Source organism: Rutilus rutilus (assembly GCF_951802725.1).
Source record: "Rutilus rutilus genome assembly, chromosome: 13".
Lineage (NCBI taxonomy): Eukaryota > Metazoa > Chordata > Actinopteri > Cypriniformes > Leuciscidae > Rutilus > Rutilus rutilus.
In genome coordinates, this window is record NC_140218.1 from 7,333,168 (window position 1) to 7,352,161 (window position 18,994).

An 18,994-nucleotide genomic window follows, 5' to 3' on the forward strand; every position below is an offset into this window, starting at 1 on the left:
TAATAAACGTGTTCTTTAAACGTCTTATCTTACCTTTTAAAAGTGCGTCATAAACGGCCTGGGCTGCGCTCCCCCAAAAGCATCGTAAAGCCTATTTGATCGTAGAATAATTGCCATCAATAGTCTCTACGGTTAACTAGCTCTCGATGCTTTTGGGAAACACAGCCCTTTTCTGTTGCAACTCTAAACAATTCGAAACAGCGAAATAGTCTCCGGAAAAGTGGTATAAAGGCTGATCGCTCCGGCCGGTAAACATTTTTGCACTATCATTGTTTATTCTCTGAGATGACAGGTGTCTAGCCTAGCCATGTCAAATATAGATCACGTGTGCTCGGAGGCTCCACCTTCTTCGAACTGGAAATGTCCTCTGAATCATTTTTCTGTTCAGTCTGTCGAGTAGTGATGGTAGAAACTAAGCTTCGAATCAATTGAACCGCTCGCAAAATGATTCATTGTTTCGATTCATTTCCGCCACGCGCACGCTGTTACTGACCCATGCTGTTCAGAACAGTGTGATGCAACAAACACTCAGGCCAAACCATAGACAGTATGGGCCAAACATGCATAAATACACCTTTTACACACATAAAGTGTAAAGTTTAGGATGGGAGCACTACAGAAAGATTCCGGCCAGAGAATCCTTTATCAGCTTTATTTTCAAGATCAGGATGCCAATATACAAGTTCGTATAAGTGAGTGTATGTGGTCTAAACACACTCTAAAAACTATTACTGGCGCGTAACTTACTCAACATCTTAAGTAGTTGATTAAGTTGAAATAATATTCAATTGGAATGAGTAATAATTGTAGTTCTTGAAACTAATCAGTAGGCTAGAATTAATCCATTCTCAAATATTTTGATTGAAATTTACCAAACATATTAACAATATCTAAAAAATTTAATTTATTAGGCAAATACTAATTTTATTTTGTGAAATAAACCTAAATGATAATTGTAATTTGAACACAAAATTAACTGTTGAATTTCTAGGCATTTATTTTGATGTACAACTCAAACAATCACTTAAGTGATATTCAGAGATTTTATTAAGTTAGTATAGCTATTTATTACTATGATATGTACTAAGCCTGTGAATCATTTTTTAGAGTGCAGGGAGAAAGAAAAAGAAATAGTTATTATTACCATTGCATTGATTAATAAACAAATAAAGGAATACTATACTATGATCATTGTCATCATTCACAGCAGTACAGTACAGAAATAATAATTGACGTTAATACAAAATATGTCACTATATGCCCTTTAATATCTATACTCACTCAAAAAAATAACTCATTGGACAAACTCAATTTAATTGAGGGCAGGATTTCCATCCAATAATTATGTGTAGCCCCAACTTATAAAAAACTCATTCATGCAATGAAATGTAATTAAGTTGGTCCAACTTAATTTTGACCAACTTTAATGAGTTGGTCCAACTCAATTATGAGCAACTTAAATGAGTTGGTCCAACTCAATTTTGACCAACTTAAATGAGTTGGTCCAACTCAATTTTGACCAACTTAAATGAGTTGGTCCAACTCAATTTTGACCAACTTAAATGAGTTGGTCCAACTCAATTTTGACCAACTTAAATGAGTTGGTCCAACTCAATTTTGATCAAATAGTTTAGATGAAATGGATACATTTATACAATTAGTTTAATGCTTCTTAAACTTAAATTAGAACATTTCATTGAAAAATCAATTAGGAAATCCTTATTTTGTACCCCATAGAGACAAGAGACAAACTCAAACTCAATAGTGCAATAGTTATTTAATGTGAAAAGTACTTAGAAAAATGCAAGTACACATTAAAGCCTTTATCCAAACATGTACAAATGTCTTTGTTCTGTTGAACACAAAGGAAGATATGTTAAAGAATATGGGAAACTGAACAGTTCTGGGCCACCATTGACTTCCATAGTAGGAAGAAAAAACAACAGCTATGAAAGTCAATGGTGGCCCAGAACTGTTAAGTTTCCCATATTCTTTAACACATCTTCCTTTGTGTTCAACAGAACAAATACATTTATACAGGTTTGGAACAACCCTAGGATCAGTAAATGACAGAATTTTCATTTTTGGGTGAACTATCCCTAAAGACAAGAACGACTAAGTAGAAATACACACAAAAAGCATGTAAGAAAAAGCATGTAAGAGTGTTTAAAAAAAAAAAAATGTGTGGTGTGTGTGCGTGCATAAGTATGTTAATGATTCAATATACAACGTTTTCTCAAATAATTCTCATTGTGTTCTCAAAAAAAGTGCACATCTTATGCAAACAACTTGATTTTAAGTTGCTGGATTTTTGCATTCAGCCTATGTCCATCCAAGTTCATTAGGATTTTCTGGATAAACTTGAAGGTGTACTTGAGGTTGTCAGGAAAATTAAGATCAAGAGCATAAATGAGATCGAACAGCATGATGAATGCCAGGATCACGCAGTCTAGGTCGCTCAAAACCTTAATGCCCTCGATCACAACTCCGATGTCTTCTGTACAATCTCCTTGACTGTGTTTAGGATTTCATTTTCTGCATCCTCAGTGGCCTGGACAAAACACAAAACACTTTGGTTAAGCCCAGGTGAATTTGACCCTTTATATTTTAAAAGTAATCGGCAAATTGCATTGCTACTTTTCACTTTTACTATTACATTGTTGGCTGCTATTTACTTCCATTTTATGGACATAGACATACACATCTGAAAACTTCTACAAATTCTATTGTGTTCAGATGAACAATGAAAGGCATACACATGAAATGAAAAAAGTTATTACCCCTGCAAAATTATTACTATTAAAAATATTATTTTATTAAAATGAATAAAACAAAATATTATTATTCCACTAATACATATTTTATTGTGAAATGAAAATTGAGCATTTAATAATAATCAATCATATCTTCTTTTATAAAACATGAAAGTATTAACAGAATTGTTGTTATATATAAAAAAAAAAAATCACTTACCACATACTCCTTGAAGAAAGAGTCTGGATCTTCAGTCGGGTAGATCATCAGGCCTTTCAGGGTGCACTCTCTCCTGATGTTTATGTTGTCACACTAGGGGGGAAATCAAGACTGAAATTAGCCAAATGCAGAAAGCTGTACAATAACTAGACAAAACAGAAGACATTGCATGCATTTATACTAACAGAGTCTGTGATCGCCAGGGCGTTTTTGATCTTTTGCCCCTTCACTCCTCCTTTGCTCTTGAAGATCTGCATCAGTTTATCTGAAAAGTGGTCCAGCTGTAGGAACATATTGATTGCAGTGGCTTCGTAGTGATCTGCATGAACTCTGTGTTCACCTTCAAAATGAAAAAAAAAAAGAACAACACAAAAACAATTTCTTACTATGAAAAGAACCTAATAACGACTAAAATAAAACACTACATAACATGTTTACTTACTTCACTCTGCTGAAAAAGAGCTGGCCATTGATTCTTGAACACCTCTATCATGGGCATTGGCTGACGACAATGGGTTTGAAGTCTATTAATGAATGTGGAATGTGGATTGTGTTTCCGGTATCTGTGGGTGTTAAATGTCCTGTAAATGTTACTTTCAAATGCACATCCTACAAACATACACTGAACTGTTTCATTATGCCTGAGATGTCCATTTATGTGTTGAAAATAATCTTTCTGTTGCTAGCTCCTTGCATGAACACACATGACACTGGAATGTTGTTAATTCTTCTGGCTTTGGAGTTTCCTGTTTAGCATGTATTTTGTACGTGTGATTAAGAAGCTTACTCCATATACTAAACGTGCATGGGCAATCTGTGTATGGACATGGATAGCGAAAACTGCCCCTAAAGCACAGATGAGTCTGCATAAAATGCTGCAGCAACAAATACCTGCTAGGTAGTTTCGATGGACACATTCTTTGCACTGCCACATTCACAATCCTAAAAAGAAGAATAAAAAAGTATTATAAGATACCATATTTAACAAATGACACAAGTAGCCTAAATCAGAATATTTGAATATGACTTACTATAACTAGGAGGTTGCTGTTCACCTGGTCATATTCATAAATCTGTGAAAGAGAAGATGTTGATTAGGAGTGGGAACCAGTACTCATATGAAAATATGCTTTTTGAGGTGAACTAATCCCTTAATATGACACTTTACAATTCTCTCAAGTAATTAAATTGATTTTAAAATAATTTAAAATGTTTACTTGGTACAATTGTCTACCAGCAATATTTAACCCAGTCGCATGAAAATGCATATCTATAGCATGCTTTGTGTTTCATCGCGCAGTTGATATGCAAAAATGACTTTTGCATAGCCTATTTACGCACTGTAAACCCTTGGGTAGGTTTAGTAGTGTGGGGTACGTGCATATCAAAGTGCGTATGTATTATATATAGATAGATAATGTTAGATGCCTATTATCATTTTTTTTGAGAAATGAATGGGAGTTCACAGAATAGATTGATAATTTCAACAAATATGCGTTTTATAGCGTTATTCAAATAGTGTGTTTAATGCAAAAACAGACGACTATATCGTCCATTCTGTCACATTTTTCAGGTGTTCTGATGTAACGTTAACTTAGGTTAGCAGCTAACCCCTGTATGTCACTTGCTCTGATTTACCATGGGCAGCTCAGCTACGATGTTGTAAATAGGTAGTTTACATGATAAAAGTAATCTTAATATTGAGATAACGTTATACGTTCTACCTTATAGTTAATTATTTAAACAGGCCTTTGAACAAAAACGATGTTTTCGTGTATTTTCCCCCCCACAGCGCTTAATGTCATATGGTGATTGTGAAACACGGAACACCTCACTTCATGATTTTATGCTGAAATGTCTTATTTTTCATGTTAGGCAGGTCAAATTTGATCAAGAAAAACGCACTGTGGCCAATTCAGCGTGAGTGAGTGACGCAGCTAAAAATAGATTCGGCGCCGAAACAATCGCGGCGATCGCAAGCCTCTAATTCATTTTATGACGGATATATCAATCCAGCTAGCAAACCAATACGTTAAGAACCAATTTTGCACAGTTACAGTCAAATTCTGTCTGTTAGACTGGTCTAACACAGAATTTGCACGTTGTGTGAGTAAGTTAAGCTATCGAAGGGACACTTATGTAGTTAAAACAATTCACCTCGCATAACTTTCACTGCTGTTGCATGCATATTTCACTCAAAATTATGATATAAGTTACACATCCTCTTACAGTGAGGAAAATTCTTTGTTACAAATACTCAAACAAGATAATACTTACCAATAACGAATACGACGTTGCAGTCCTTCTTGCGGCGGCAGACGATAAAATGGCGGCCACACTCTGAGTATGTTCTTCTCTAAGCTTGTCTTGCACATGCGCAAATGGCGCGCTCCGAAGCCAAATTAATTTGAGTTAACCAAATTAAATAAAATCTCATAGATGACACTATTTATACATTTTACGTTAGACTTATTAAATATATATACGTATTATTCCTAATTAGATATATTAAAATAAAGTGAACACAATTTAAATGTGTCATATCTAAGAAGGCCTTGAATCATTTTTTTGAGTGCTGCTGCACCTTTAAGTGGCTATGCAGCATATGACACTGTATCACTATAACACTCGATGCAGGTAACATCAAATAAACAGTAAATGCACTGCACTCGAACACAGAAGCATATCTCTAAATAACTAACTATAACCTATCAGTCAATAGCCTTTGTAAAATTAAATCTAGTCTAAATACTAAACTAACTATTTAGTTTAGTATTTAGACTAGATTTAATTTTACAAAGGCTATTGACTGATAGGCTATACAGACAGTGACAGCTAGGATAAATATCATAATCATCATCATCGTCTTCTTCTTCTTCTTCTTCTTCTTCCGCTTATCCGGGGCCGGGTCGTGGGGGCATCAGTCTTAGCAGAGATGCTCAGACTCCCCTCTCCCTAGTCCTAGACACTTCCTCCAGCTCTTCTGGGGAGGACACCGAGGCGTTCCCAGGCCAGCCGGGAGACATAATCCCCCCAGCGTGTCCAAGGTCTTCTTCCCCGGAGTCTCTTCCCGTGGTCACGCGCCCGAAACACATTCCTTGGAAGTTTTTGGCCATTGTCCAGCAACAGTAAAGCTTAAAAAACATAACTTAAATCAATGAATGAGGAATTTTTGCACACTTAAGTAAACGCTTATTATTAAAAATCCGTAGCAAACTATAAAGACAATTCTCTTAGCCTACCTTTCGAAGTGGTCTGGTCGGGTGCAGCGAATAATCCACTGAACGAATGGCACAGGATAAAACATAAGAAAATGGCAATTATTATTGATTTTTCTACCATAATGTTCAGAGCTGTAACAGACTTTAGTTATTCGTTTGACAAACTTTAGTAGGCTAACTGAGGAAGTTTTACGAATTAATCCGTCACTGAGAGGTGCAAGAAAACTTATGAACTGTAAGGCAACAAGGTTAGCTGTCATCTGACCACCCGCTGAAGCCCATGCTGGAGGCGGCATAATGGCAAGCCGTTTTAACTTTTATTCATTTTTAGGATATGAATTGTTGATATCAATAATTAAATTTTTGATATCAACAATTACATTTTTGATATCAACAATTTACTTTCCGATATCAACAATTGAATTCTTGATATCAAAAATGTAATTGTTGATATCAAAAATGTAATTGTTGATATCTAGAATTAGTATCCTGGAAATTAATAAAAGTTAAAACGGCTTGCCATATGGACTATTAGTGTGTCATCATAGTATGACCAGAGCACGTCTACGTAGTAGGTGCTTCTGCTGCAACTATTGATATAAAACACGTGCATTGATGCTTAACTCATGACTCATGCGGAAATTGAGGAAAGAAAATATGAATAGCTGTTTTGGTTCACCTAGGCTATGCACTATGCAGCACAGTATGGCTGCGTTGGCACACATTCTGTTAACTCTATGCCTAATCAGAGTTGAATGATTATTTATATGCTTTTTTTCAGTGTGACGAGTTAGCGACCATTAGCGGTGGAAAAAAAATACATATTGTAAATTTAATTCCTTTTGTGCAATTCACACGAGCTGTAGGCTAATCTTAAAACTATTAATGTCGCTGTCGTCACAAAGTGCTGAAATGTCAATAACTCTATTATCATGACATGGACTATAGGCCTATAGTCAGGAAAAGAAGACCAAAAAGCGGGAATATGTAAATCAAACTTGCGACTCCCGGCCTAATGGTGTCCCGGACCGGCAGCCTAAATAATTCGTAAATAAAACTATTAATGCATTTAAAGTTAATTGAAATAAAGCTGAAATTAGGCTACATAAAATGGGCCTATAATATTAATATAGGTAACGAAAATGGGAAATGTTGCCTTGCAATAGACTGAAATAGGCTAAGTTGAAGCTCTAGAATTATTAACTGGGAAGAAATAAAAACTTAAACTATAGGCTACTTAAACTGAAAAATAGCTAAATTATAAATAAATAGCCTAATTTAATATATCACAAATTAAACCGGGTACATTGTTACTGAAACCCCGCGGTCGGATATCAGTCATAACCTTTTACAGTAGGCTAGGCTATATGGTCAAAACAGACACTGAAATCAGTAATAGCAGCATTAGTGTACAGAACTTATGACTAAAAACAATAAAGTAGGGGAGCAACAGGGGACAATTGCAACGTCAGAATTAAGCTAGTGATGACACTCATACTGTACTTGCACAGTTAGACCCTCCCCCCACCAAGAAGACAGTAGACATATTAAACATCTGCTGCTTCATTTATTGAACAAAACTTGTTTTTAGGTATGAAATTACATTTTTTTCATGAGATGTATTTTTGTCATACTGTCCTGACATTTTGTATGAATTAATCAAAACTTACTTAGTTTGAATTATTATTTTGTTGACTTCTAAGTGACATGGTTAACATGTGTCAAAGTCAGTGTGTCTAGCAGGAATATGATGTTCTGTCATGGCTGATAGGGTTGGGGACGGTTGCAACAAGTTATAAATTGCATGTTTAATAAAAGTTTGTTGCATTGCAAATTGTTCAATTCTCCCTGTCTGACACTGAAATATGGAGAGATTGAATAGCATCTGTAACACCTGCACACTGAATCTATAGGCCTATGTTCACACTACGAAAGAAACAGGGAAAGAGAAAGATACACTTCAACCACAAGCCAGATTTTCTTAAATAAAGTGCCGTCATGCGATGCCTGTGTAAAGAGACGTGTGCTTCATCTGTGGGAGAATTTCAAATTCAGACCAATTATTTTCCCTTTATAAAGACTGCAAGTATACGCGTATCCAAACATAAATCATAATGTGTGGATCTGATTGAAGATCTGCTGTAGAAGCGTTTGTTCATCTCTGATTCATCAAACCTGCAATCTCAACAATATAATAAAAGCTGTATAACTGCACTTCTTAAAACAATTAAAAATACAGATTATTAGCATCAATACCAGCTTACAAGAAAATATTAATAGTATAATTTGTGTTGTGAAGGTATAAATCCACATTTTCATGAAATAACTTCAATGTTACTTTGTCTGATTTTTGTGCATGTACTTTTAAATTGAAACAAATGTGTATTGCATCAATAACGGCTGTCATCTTAAACTGTAGACAAATGTATTTAAAGGCCCCCTGAAATCAAAATGTAAGTTTTTTAGCTTTTAGTGTTAATATGTCAGTCTTAAGGTATTAATAAGCCGGTGTGCTCCAAAACAATGACAAAATTGCCACTTAGGAGATTAAGTGCCTAGATGTGCTTAGATGCTAAAATTGTATTATCATTATTGATTTGACAGATTCATCTGAGTTGAAATTGTTTGATTAGCTTACTTCTAGAGATTGCAGTGATGCATGAGCTGAAAAATGACTTGAAATAATACTGAAAATAGGTTGAGATGAATGTTACTGTGGTCTAGAAGCGCCACTGCTGCTTCCCTCTAACATTCATAAAGCTGAGGCTAGTGCTTTGATTATTACACAAGTTAAAGGGATAGTTCACCCAAAATGAATATTATCCCATGATTTAATCACCCTGAAGTCATCCTAGGTGTATATGACTTTCTTCTCTCAGACGAATACAATCTGAATTAGATTTAAAAATGTCCTGGCTCTTCCAACTTTATAATGGCAGTGAACGGCTGTTTCTGTTTTGAAGTCCATTAAAGCTGACTACAATCATTACACAGACTTCTGTATTACAGCAAGGAAGGCAATTTTTTTTATTTTCATATTTAAAATAGGAACAAAGAGGCAAATTACAAGCAATAGGATAACAAATACAATAGAAAAAAAAAATATACAAATTAAATAAACTGAAGTTTTTCAGGCACAATAGCAGGTTTATTTACCATGTAGTAAGAATACTTAAAATAGGCCCTACCGAAATTGAATAAAATGTAAAAAAAAAAAAAAAAACACTATATAGAGTTTACATTTAATGCTCCAGTCGACATGATGTGCTTTTTGACATAATTGTGTGTGTAGCTGTGAAAGAGAACTGAATTTGCGATTGCGATTGACTTCAGCTGTACTTTCAGCACGAGCACCACACTGAAATAATAACAGCATCTGATAGTTTGGCAGTTCATTGGCATCTAAGACTACATTCACACTCAATCCAAATCAGATTATTTGTGATTGGAATCTGATCTAAATGATTGTCTTTATTTTCTGGAATACCTGAGGGGTTTTCAACACAGATGTTGTCTTACATCTAGCCATGGTGCTGGACAAACACATTTGGGCCCGGTTTCACAGACAGGGTTTAGATTAAGCCAGGATTAGCCCTTAGTTCAATTAGGACTGATTTAAGCAGCTTTTATAAATGTGCCTTAGAAAAAAACATTACTGGTGTGAATCTCGAGACAAAACAATGACACTGACATGCTTTTAGAAATGTGAGTGTGAGTTGCTTTCAGGTAAAACAGCTCAAGCATGTATTTTAGTCCGGGACTAGCTTAAGCCTGGTCTGTGAAACCTGGGGCTAATGTTTAAAGGTGCAGTACATAACATTTTTGTAGTTCACATTTACCAAATATGATCAGATATGCAAAAAAATCTGATTTGGACTGGCATTTTGAACAAGGCTAAAGTGATTGTAATGTTATTTAGTGTTTTAAGACACTCAGGTCTCCGTGAGAAGAGATTCAGTGTTTTCTCCACAACCGTTCATGGCGACGGACACACAGTCACTGGATCTGGATCCCAATTCTTTCTTTCTTTTAAAACTCGGGATCTGTAAAGAAAACAACAGAAAACTGGGCTTAGTGAAAAACACAAATACAAGACGACGTGTAAACCAAAAATCGAATAAAATGTTGCCAAAGAAAGCTTAATTTATACATTTAAACCACATTCTGTTATTTGAAATATTCAAAAACAAGCTAATTATTTACTAAGTTAACCTTCACTAAATCATTCTGTCTGATCCACTGGCTTCACACATGAATATACTTGATTTTCAATTAAGGATCAACTTTTCACTTTCACTCACACTGAATACGTCGACAAAATACGAACAGTAAATTAATGGTCACCAGTAAAAGGCCTGTTTTTGGAGACAATAGCTCCGTTTACAGGGACATCTTTTGTTTCAATCAGAATTAATTTATTCCAATAGATTGATCCAAACGTAGCGTTTACATGGATGATGCTAACACACTGCAGGAATATACAGTTCCCCGCTGTTAGCGCATATACTAACTATTTTCCTAATATTTGTCTCTTTTCCTTGTTTTAGAGAGCAGACTTAATCTGTATTTATTTCAGGTCCTGATTAGGAGACGAGCACATGAACCGTTGTGTCGTGCTGCTTATGTTCATCACGCAGTAAAAGCTCCTCTTCACGCTCCTAACACAAAGCATCAGTGGATGAGAGTCTGAAACAAGCACTGGTGGGACATCGTCCAGCTCCACTTCACAAACGACGAGTTTAAGGAGAATTTTAGGATGACAGGACACTCATTACACTTTAACAACAACAGCTTGTTCATTACATTACTCCTCTGATTCATGACCTTCACGTATTCACTTTAAGGTACTACTTCTAACGTTTAAGGCATTAAATGGTCTTGCACCTCCATATCTGTCTGATCTACTGTACTCTTAACACCCTGCCCTTAGATCAGCTGAACTTGGTTTATTGTCCATCTCTCGTTTCATTTAGTGTTAATGCTCCTAAATTCTGGAATTCACTACTCCTTACACTTCGTAATATCTCATCTGTGGCTACATTCAAGACTCAGCTAAAAACATCTATTTAACGTGTATTTTGGATAATGTGACTAGACTATGTGTCCTAATGTGATTGTAATGTGTGTGCGGGTGTGTAAATGTATTGTAATGTACAAATGTAAAGCGACCTTGAGCTATGTAAAGGCGCTATATAATAAAACTTCATTACACCGTTTCTACATCATTGCACATGCGCAGTCCTTTCCAGTTTCGGGTTTCCATCCGTCCTCTCGATCGGATTAGAAAAAGTTTAAAACACCCCTTACAATCCAAATGAAATATTATTTGGATTTGGCCAACTGATGTGGTTACTAAGGATGTGGCGGTGAGGATATTTTCCCACCGGTTAATCGACGTGTGACAGCACCGGTATCACCCCGCGGGGTTTTTAAATCGCTAATTTAAAAGCAAAACTAAAATGCGCACGCGTCCACAGAACATGAAGTGGCTCAAACTCTTTGACCCTGTTTAAATTGAAGAGGATTTACTTGAGTACACTTTGAGTATTTTTTAAATACTCTTAAAGCATTTTTTATGGAAACTTTCTACTTTAACTTCATCACTACATTTGAAAGACAAATATCGTACTTTGTATTTCTGTCAAGGTCCTTGAGTAGAAAGTAATGTCAGTCAGGGGATGTTTTTTTTTCCATCTCTAAAACGTGATTGGTGTTCTGCAGGTGACAGACAGCCTATCAGTGATCACTCTTGTAAGGTCACGTGTCGTGAAGTTCAGAGATTTCCCATCATTCTCTTTGAACACTAATCAACTGGTGGCAAAATAGATGAAGACAGATCCTCGGTGCAGTGTGTGCATCCATGGCAGACAGCTCTTTCTGTTCTGCTGTGTGTTAAAGCTGTAGGGCTGAGCACATATGGGCAGAACTCTTTACCGCCCTAGTACTTCAAAAATCCTTTTAAAGGTATACATGTGAATTAAACGTGGCACAATGGTCTTCATCACAGTATGCGAATGCCTATCTAGCACAAGGGGATTTCATCAATATGCTGATGGAGGACTGTTGGGACACTCCAGGCACAGGATGGTTCTGTCAGGAGAGACAGAGTCGTTTGCACCTCAATCACGCGTCTGTACCATTTGCTTCACCGAACATGTGCTTTCAACTACATACTGCTTACTTACTAGTACTAATATGTAACTATGCCATGTTTGGTCTCATCTGACAGCTTATAAACTGAAATGAATGGTGATGAACTTAAGAGATATTAAAGTATCCTAATGTACAATCTAGGTACTATTGCTTAAACATGCATTGAGGAGAATGTTAATGTTCTTCTCCCCCTCTTGATCTCCACACATTTGCCTCATCTTTTGGTTTCCTGTCGGTCGGTTTGGTGTCGGTATTCCACTCATGTTCAATTCTTTGCTCAGGGTATAAGAAGGAAAGATATTAAAGGGTTAGTTCACCCAAAAATGAAAATTCTTTCAGTAATTACTCACCCTCATGTTGTTCCAACCCCGTAAGACCTTCGTTCATCTTCGGAACACAAATTAAGATATTTTTGATTAAATCTGAGCGCTGGCTCACTCCTCCATAGACTTCTAGGTGACCGAAACTTGCTGGCCCAGAAAAGTTATTAAAGAGATCGTTAATATAGTCCAAGTGACTACAGTGGCTCAATCTTAAGTTTATCAAGCGACGAGAATACTTTTTGTGCGCAAAAACAAACAAAAATAACTACTTTATTCCACTATTCATTTCCTTCTATCTGGGCCTTGAGTTGGTTCACGTAGTGTTTTTGCGCAGCGCGTCTGTGTTACACGTCACACGCATCACACACATGACCAGCATCGGCCAATAGTGAGCCTACGTGGTGATGTGCAACACAGACGCGCTGCGCAAAAACACTACGTGAACCAACTCAAGGTCCAGATAGAAGGAAATGAATAGTGGAATAAAGTCGTTATTTTTGTTTGTTTTTGCGCACAAAAAGTATTCTCGTCACTTGATATACTTAAGATTGAGCCACTGTAGTCACTTGGACTATATTAACGATCTCTTTAATAACTTTTCTGGGCCAGCAAGTTTCGGTCACCTAGCAGTCTATGGAGGAGTGAGCCAGCGCTCAGATTTAATCAAAAATATCTTAATTTGTGTTCCGAAGATGAACGAAGGTCTTACGGGGTTGGAACAACATGAGGGTGAGTAATTACTGACAGAATATTCATTTTTGGGTGAACTAACCCTTTAACTGTTGATCTAGGAGAAAGGCACTCCCGCACACCGGTGTGTAACCTCATACTACAAGAAAGGCTTTTCCAGCCTCTTCTGCACATTAGTGCATTATTTGTTACAACTGAGTTTCTATACAGTATGTTGTTCCACTCTATATATGTGTGTCTGTATATTTAAACATGTAACTTAATAAATAACTTTGCCTGCTTTAAAGGCTTTGAGAATCTTTCCTTTTATCACTGATCATGTTGAAAGCTAAAGTGATTATAACTTTCGTTATCTAAACGTTCAGGTTAAATCCTAAGTTTTTCCTATCAGTTCTAAGACCTTTACCTTTAAAGAATAAGAGGTTAAAGAACAACAACAACAACTTTAATGGAGTCAGATTAATTATATCAGAGTCAGATAAATATGGCTGTCTTTTTATGTCAATTAAGTCGTTTAATTTCTACAATTTCTGGTTTTATAACATTCTGAAAGCTCCTCAGATAATAGTAACTGGTAGGTGTATTCACTAGGTTGCTTCAGAGGCATAAGATACTATAAGTATTACATACAACAATGATAAAACAATGCATTGACATTTACTTTTTACTTTTGATACTTAAGTACTCTTAAAAACGAGTACTTCTGTACTTTTACTTGAGTAAAAATCGGTCTTTACATCTTTTACCTGTACCGGAGTAATACCTGACCAGTATATCTGTACTTTCACTGAAGTAAGGAAGTGTGTGTTTTGTCCACCTGTTAAATCGTTATTAAGATCTGCTTCCGGTGACCCGATCACAGTTTTGCTTAGTCGTCTTCTAGCAACAGAAATATTTTAGACCCAAGCATAGGTTTAAAATGTACTGTGTCTGTCTGTAGGAATTAAGACCTCAGAAGATCCTATGAATGTCCATGAATCACACTTTTGAACTCTGTAAGATTCCCAGGTTTTCCAGGTCTGAGTGAATCCTGGTTGAGTGATTTTGTGACCATATGCTTCACTACATCAGCGTGTAACTGTGTGTTTGTGAATGTGCAATAAAGCACACAAAGCACAACTGGTGACAAATATGAGACCAAATACAATGTGTGTTCTCAGTCTCAGCACCACAACTGTGTGTACTGGCATTTTAAGAAAGGATATACAAGTTAAAAATAGGGCTGGGAAGGTTACCGCATTACCGCGGTCACGTGATACCTACCGCGGGTCTGAGCTCGTCACCGTCATCACCGCAAAAAAATAAAAATAAAATAAAATAAATAAATAAACACTGGCCTTCACATGTGTTCACGTTGTGTCTAATGACATGGATTCATTGATTCTAATGACATGGATTGTGTCTAATAACATTGTGTCTTACATGGATTCAAGGTTTTCTAAACAAAACTTATCATCAAAAGATGGAGCAAATCCGACCGTTCGCAAGTTGTTTCATGACACATAATAACATTCCATTCGTAGGCTATTGACTGTAATCCCTTATTTACACTCTGTGGCGTGTTACGGCTGCGACGCGTCTACCGGAGCTGATCGCGCCCACTCTAGTCAATGCTTGTGTTTACAACAGCCACGACGCGGCGCGTTTCAGAAGCGTCCCTCAGCGCCGCTTCGATAAAGATAGGCGCCTAGTCTATTTTCGACGGACGCCGCGTCTAAGCCGCACCGTAAATAAATAAAAAAAGTAAAAGCAGGACCTCAGCTTTTAATTGCACGTGCTTATTTAACAGAATTCTCTCACGTGAAGACCGCATTTGTCAACCCTCGCGGAGTCGCGGCAAGTGCACACTCACAGCACCAGAGAGTAATCTTGACGGCACTTGCAAGAAAATGGATAAGTAGGCTACATAATCAAATTCACAAATATTACACCATTTAAACATTATTAAAAATACATAGGCTACTGAGTTACTAAAACAATATTTGTCAAAGAATACACTTGTATGTTCACAGTTTGAACGTTCTTGTTTCCATTTGTTTAATTTCAAGATCTGAGGTGAATTATCCATTGTTGCTTTTACAGCTACAAAGCTGGAGTACTAAACAGTATTCAAAGTCACATTGCATGCTTTTAACATTAAATAAAGCACATAAACACTACCTGAGATTACCGCAATACCGCGGGAATTTCTTGCTTTTCAACCGCGGTAAGAAAAAATCCATACCGTCCCAGCCCTAGTTAAAAATCTAAAATGCTGAAAAGAGTCAAAGCATTTATTTAAAATGCTGCATGTAAATTTTACCATCAATAATTTTACAAAAGCATTATGTGGTCAAATGTGTATATAAGGAATAAAGATGCATATCGATTATCGGCTGGGTATGTTGGCTCAAAACAGTGGATGAAACCTTACATAGAGACCGAACGCATTTAAGCCACATCCACCATCTAACTAAAAACAAAATCTAAAAGCTGCTGTGTGACAGGGTGTACAGCAAACAAGCTACAAAACCCAGAACTAGGTTTTTATAAGCTACCGAACCATAAAAACCAGCCTTAAGGGGACAAAAGTGGATACAGGCAATAAGACCTGAAGCATCAGATGGAACAAATGGGTAAATTGAGGGATCCTGACACTCAGTATGCACTAGAAATACACTACGTGTGCAGTAAACATTGTCACTGGTAAGTCGAATATCCAAATGTCAGTTTTATATATAGCCTATATTTCTGTAAGCTAAGCTATCCTGTCACCGATTACATTCCTCTCCAGTGGCTGTAAGTTCGTCCTCAGAGTAATAGGACACGTTACACTCTATCAATTGCCTGTATCCCAATTGGCCTTTGTCACTTGTTTTTTGGGGTCGACAGCTTATAAAACTTAGTTCTGGTTTTTTTAGCTTGTTTGCTGCACACCCTGGCACACTGCAGCTTTTAGATATTGTTTTGTTTTTTGTTGTAAGTCAGAAATGACAAGGAGGAGGCTTCACGCAATACAAAGTCAATGGAGACGGTTGGATTGTTTTCTCCCCTGTGGAAGAGGTTTTCAGATTATGATGCGTGTCGTTTTGTCTCTTTATGTTTCTACAATCCAAACCATAGGAATCACTTTATAATAACTTTAATATCAACATCTTATCAGCTTAACACATCATTAGAACCACAGTGCTGCTCCCATCCATCACTAAAAGCTTAAATTTAAGTAATACTTGCCATCCCATGTTTCCAGGAGCAAACGCACAAGATGATGATGATGATGAAGAAGACTGGAATTAAAGCATAAAGCCAGTGTAGGTCAGAGGAGCTGAGAGGTGTTGGGCTGGAGGAGGAGTGTGGAGGAGATGTAGTGGAGGAAACTGGAGCTTCTGTAAGAGACAACAGGAGCAGAATTAATTAAGAGGAATATACACTCAAATCAAATGACCATTACCTTACAACCACCTTAAAACATTAATGATCAATCCTACTTTAGCAACTGTTACCATCTGCCAAACTATCAGACAAGATTTAGCTCTGTCTCTGATGTGTTTGCACAGCTTTAAACCATTTTTTTAAGAAATAATGTAAGCAAGTTTCCCCCCCCCCCCTCTTTTCTATATCGTAAAATAAATCATGAGTTAATGCTAAGACATCTGATTCTTTACATCACCTAAATCTTATCACTTATAATTGTATCACTTATAATCGTTTTCAACTGAGACCTTTGCAAAAAACCCTTGTTTATTTGGATTCAGCAGTTTTAAGTGATGTTGTGTGATTTATAAAAACATTTAGATTAGATAAAATGCTTTGCAGTGTTGCAATTCATTCCAGCTAGAGTAGGTGTAACATCAACTTAATTTCAAAAACTTAATGAGCACAATCATGACCATTTGTTTTTTTTTTTCCCATAATCCTGATCCTGGAGCATTACAGTTAAACAGACATATTATAGTAATATACTCACTCTTGACAACAAGTGTAGCATTCCCCTCAGACACTTTCTTTCCAGTGTAGGCTTCTGCTTTATAGAGTCCTGATCTGGAGATGTCCACATCTTGAATGATTACTGATAAACATCCTTTTCCTAATATCAGTGAAACTCCAGGTCTGGGAGGATCATCATAGACCCAAGGCTTCTGCGCAATAAGAACAGCATATTCCTTCTTGTCTTCTTTAAAAGTTATTCTCACTTCATCTGCTTTCTCCACTTCATCGATGTCGAAGGATATTGTAACATTCTGTCCATCGATCACCTCGAACTTCGACCCAGCAACAACCAGAGCTGCAAATCAGAACCAGTGCATTAGACTAATGAGGAATAAACTGACAGCACTTTTTTCATCAACCTATTAAATCATCATCAGTCTACATACCCGATAAAAGTACAAAATTCATGCTGAAAATAGCATTCATCTTCTGAAAAAGCTCCTGTGTAAGCTTAAAAAAAATTGTTAAAAGACTCGCTAGATGCTAAATGCTAACAACAGGTGATAGAGGATCGCGTTTCTTCTCTTTACGAGATTTGCTGCCCTACACATGTCATTTGTAGAATTCCACTGAATAAGATAACTCCTTATTTAAAGTTCGTTTTATGTTATGACAAAATGGCAGCCGCTCCTCACTCGTCGGAAGCAGCGCAATTTCCAAGTTAACTTCTCTTGATTAATGATGGTCCCGGATTGCAAACAACCTTTAGGTGAATACCGCCACCTACTGTACTATTACCTATAGTATTTCAAGTGTTCTCACAATCTACCAATCAACCCTGTGTCTTTAAGACATTTAAAACGAATCTTTTCAAAGCTTCGAATCAGTTAAACGAATTGATTCGCAAAATGATTCAGTTTCGAAGCGTTCGAAACCAAGTTGGTGACTCTCCCCGCCCAGTGGAAATTTGGCCTCAAGTTACAACGTTGGTTTCACTTAAAAAAACTCCGCCCACAAATCGGGCTCGGCAAAAAGGGCACATAGAGAGATAGAATGCATCTCGACAGCAAAGGTTGCGAGCAGCCTTCTGAAATAATGACTATGCGCGTGCCCGCCATTTTCCACAAGACCGAAAGTGAATATTAAGTGTCCGACTCAAATTTCGACCGTATAGGCGTTCCTTAACATATTAGTCTGCGTCGTGTACATATTCACACTTAGATTTTTACAGGTCATATTTGAACTATCGAAATATCCACTGCGTTTGTTATGTAAAACATAGTATTGGGTTGTAAAATCATTTACTTACTTGTGACATTGATGGTTTCCGAAGAGAAAACGATTACAACACATTTTGGTGTGTATAGCTGCCCTCGACATGGTTTGTCTGTTTCGTTCTCGACGGACTTCAGTTTCTAAACGTCACAGACAGTATCACATCAGTGTTACAACAACCCCCAACCAATCAGCGCAAATCCCTCCTTGTGCAGCCAATCGCAGTGCTTGTCACACAAACGACATTGAGTCATGGACCTAAAGAAGAAGGTTTTAGAGTTGCGTCATCTTCGTTTACTCCAATGAGAATCGACCGTTGTTGACAAAAAGAAAAGACCGTTGGGTGTCGACAGCAAATGGTGGCTCATGGAGTCTCTCATAGAGCTCTTTTTCGTTCTTCGCTTAGGGCACAGGCACAGCCCTACAGAGTTTTGTTCCAACCCTGCTTCC

General features: G+C 36.9%; 1 protein-coding gene across 1 annotated transcript; it reads right to left on the reverse strand.

Moving 5' to 3' along the window:
• Positions 1 to 7,922: 7,922 nt before the first annotated feature.
• LOC311302360 (uncharacterized protein) lies at positions 7,923 to 18,790 on the reverse strand (the record flags this gene model as incomplete). Its single annotated transcript, XM_084428176.1, has 5 exons — positions 7,923 to 10,237; positions 16,574 to 16,725; positions 17,307 to 17,624; positions 18,579 to 18,684; positions 18,782 to 18,790. 5 exons carry the CDS (start codon positions 18,788 to 18,790, stop codon positions 10,127 to 10,129), a joined length of 696 nt encoding a protein of 231 aa, XP_084284302.1. The 3' UTR covers positions 7,923 to 10,126.
• Between the last annotated feature and the right edge of the window lie 204 nt (positions 18,791 to 18,994).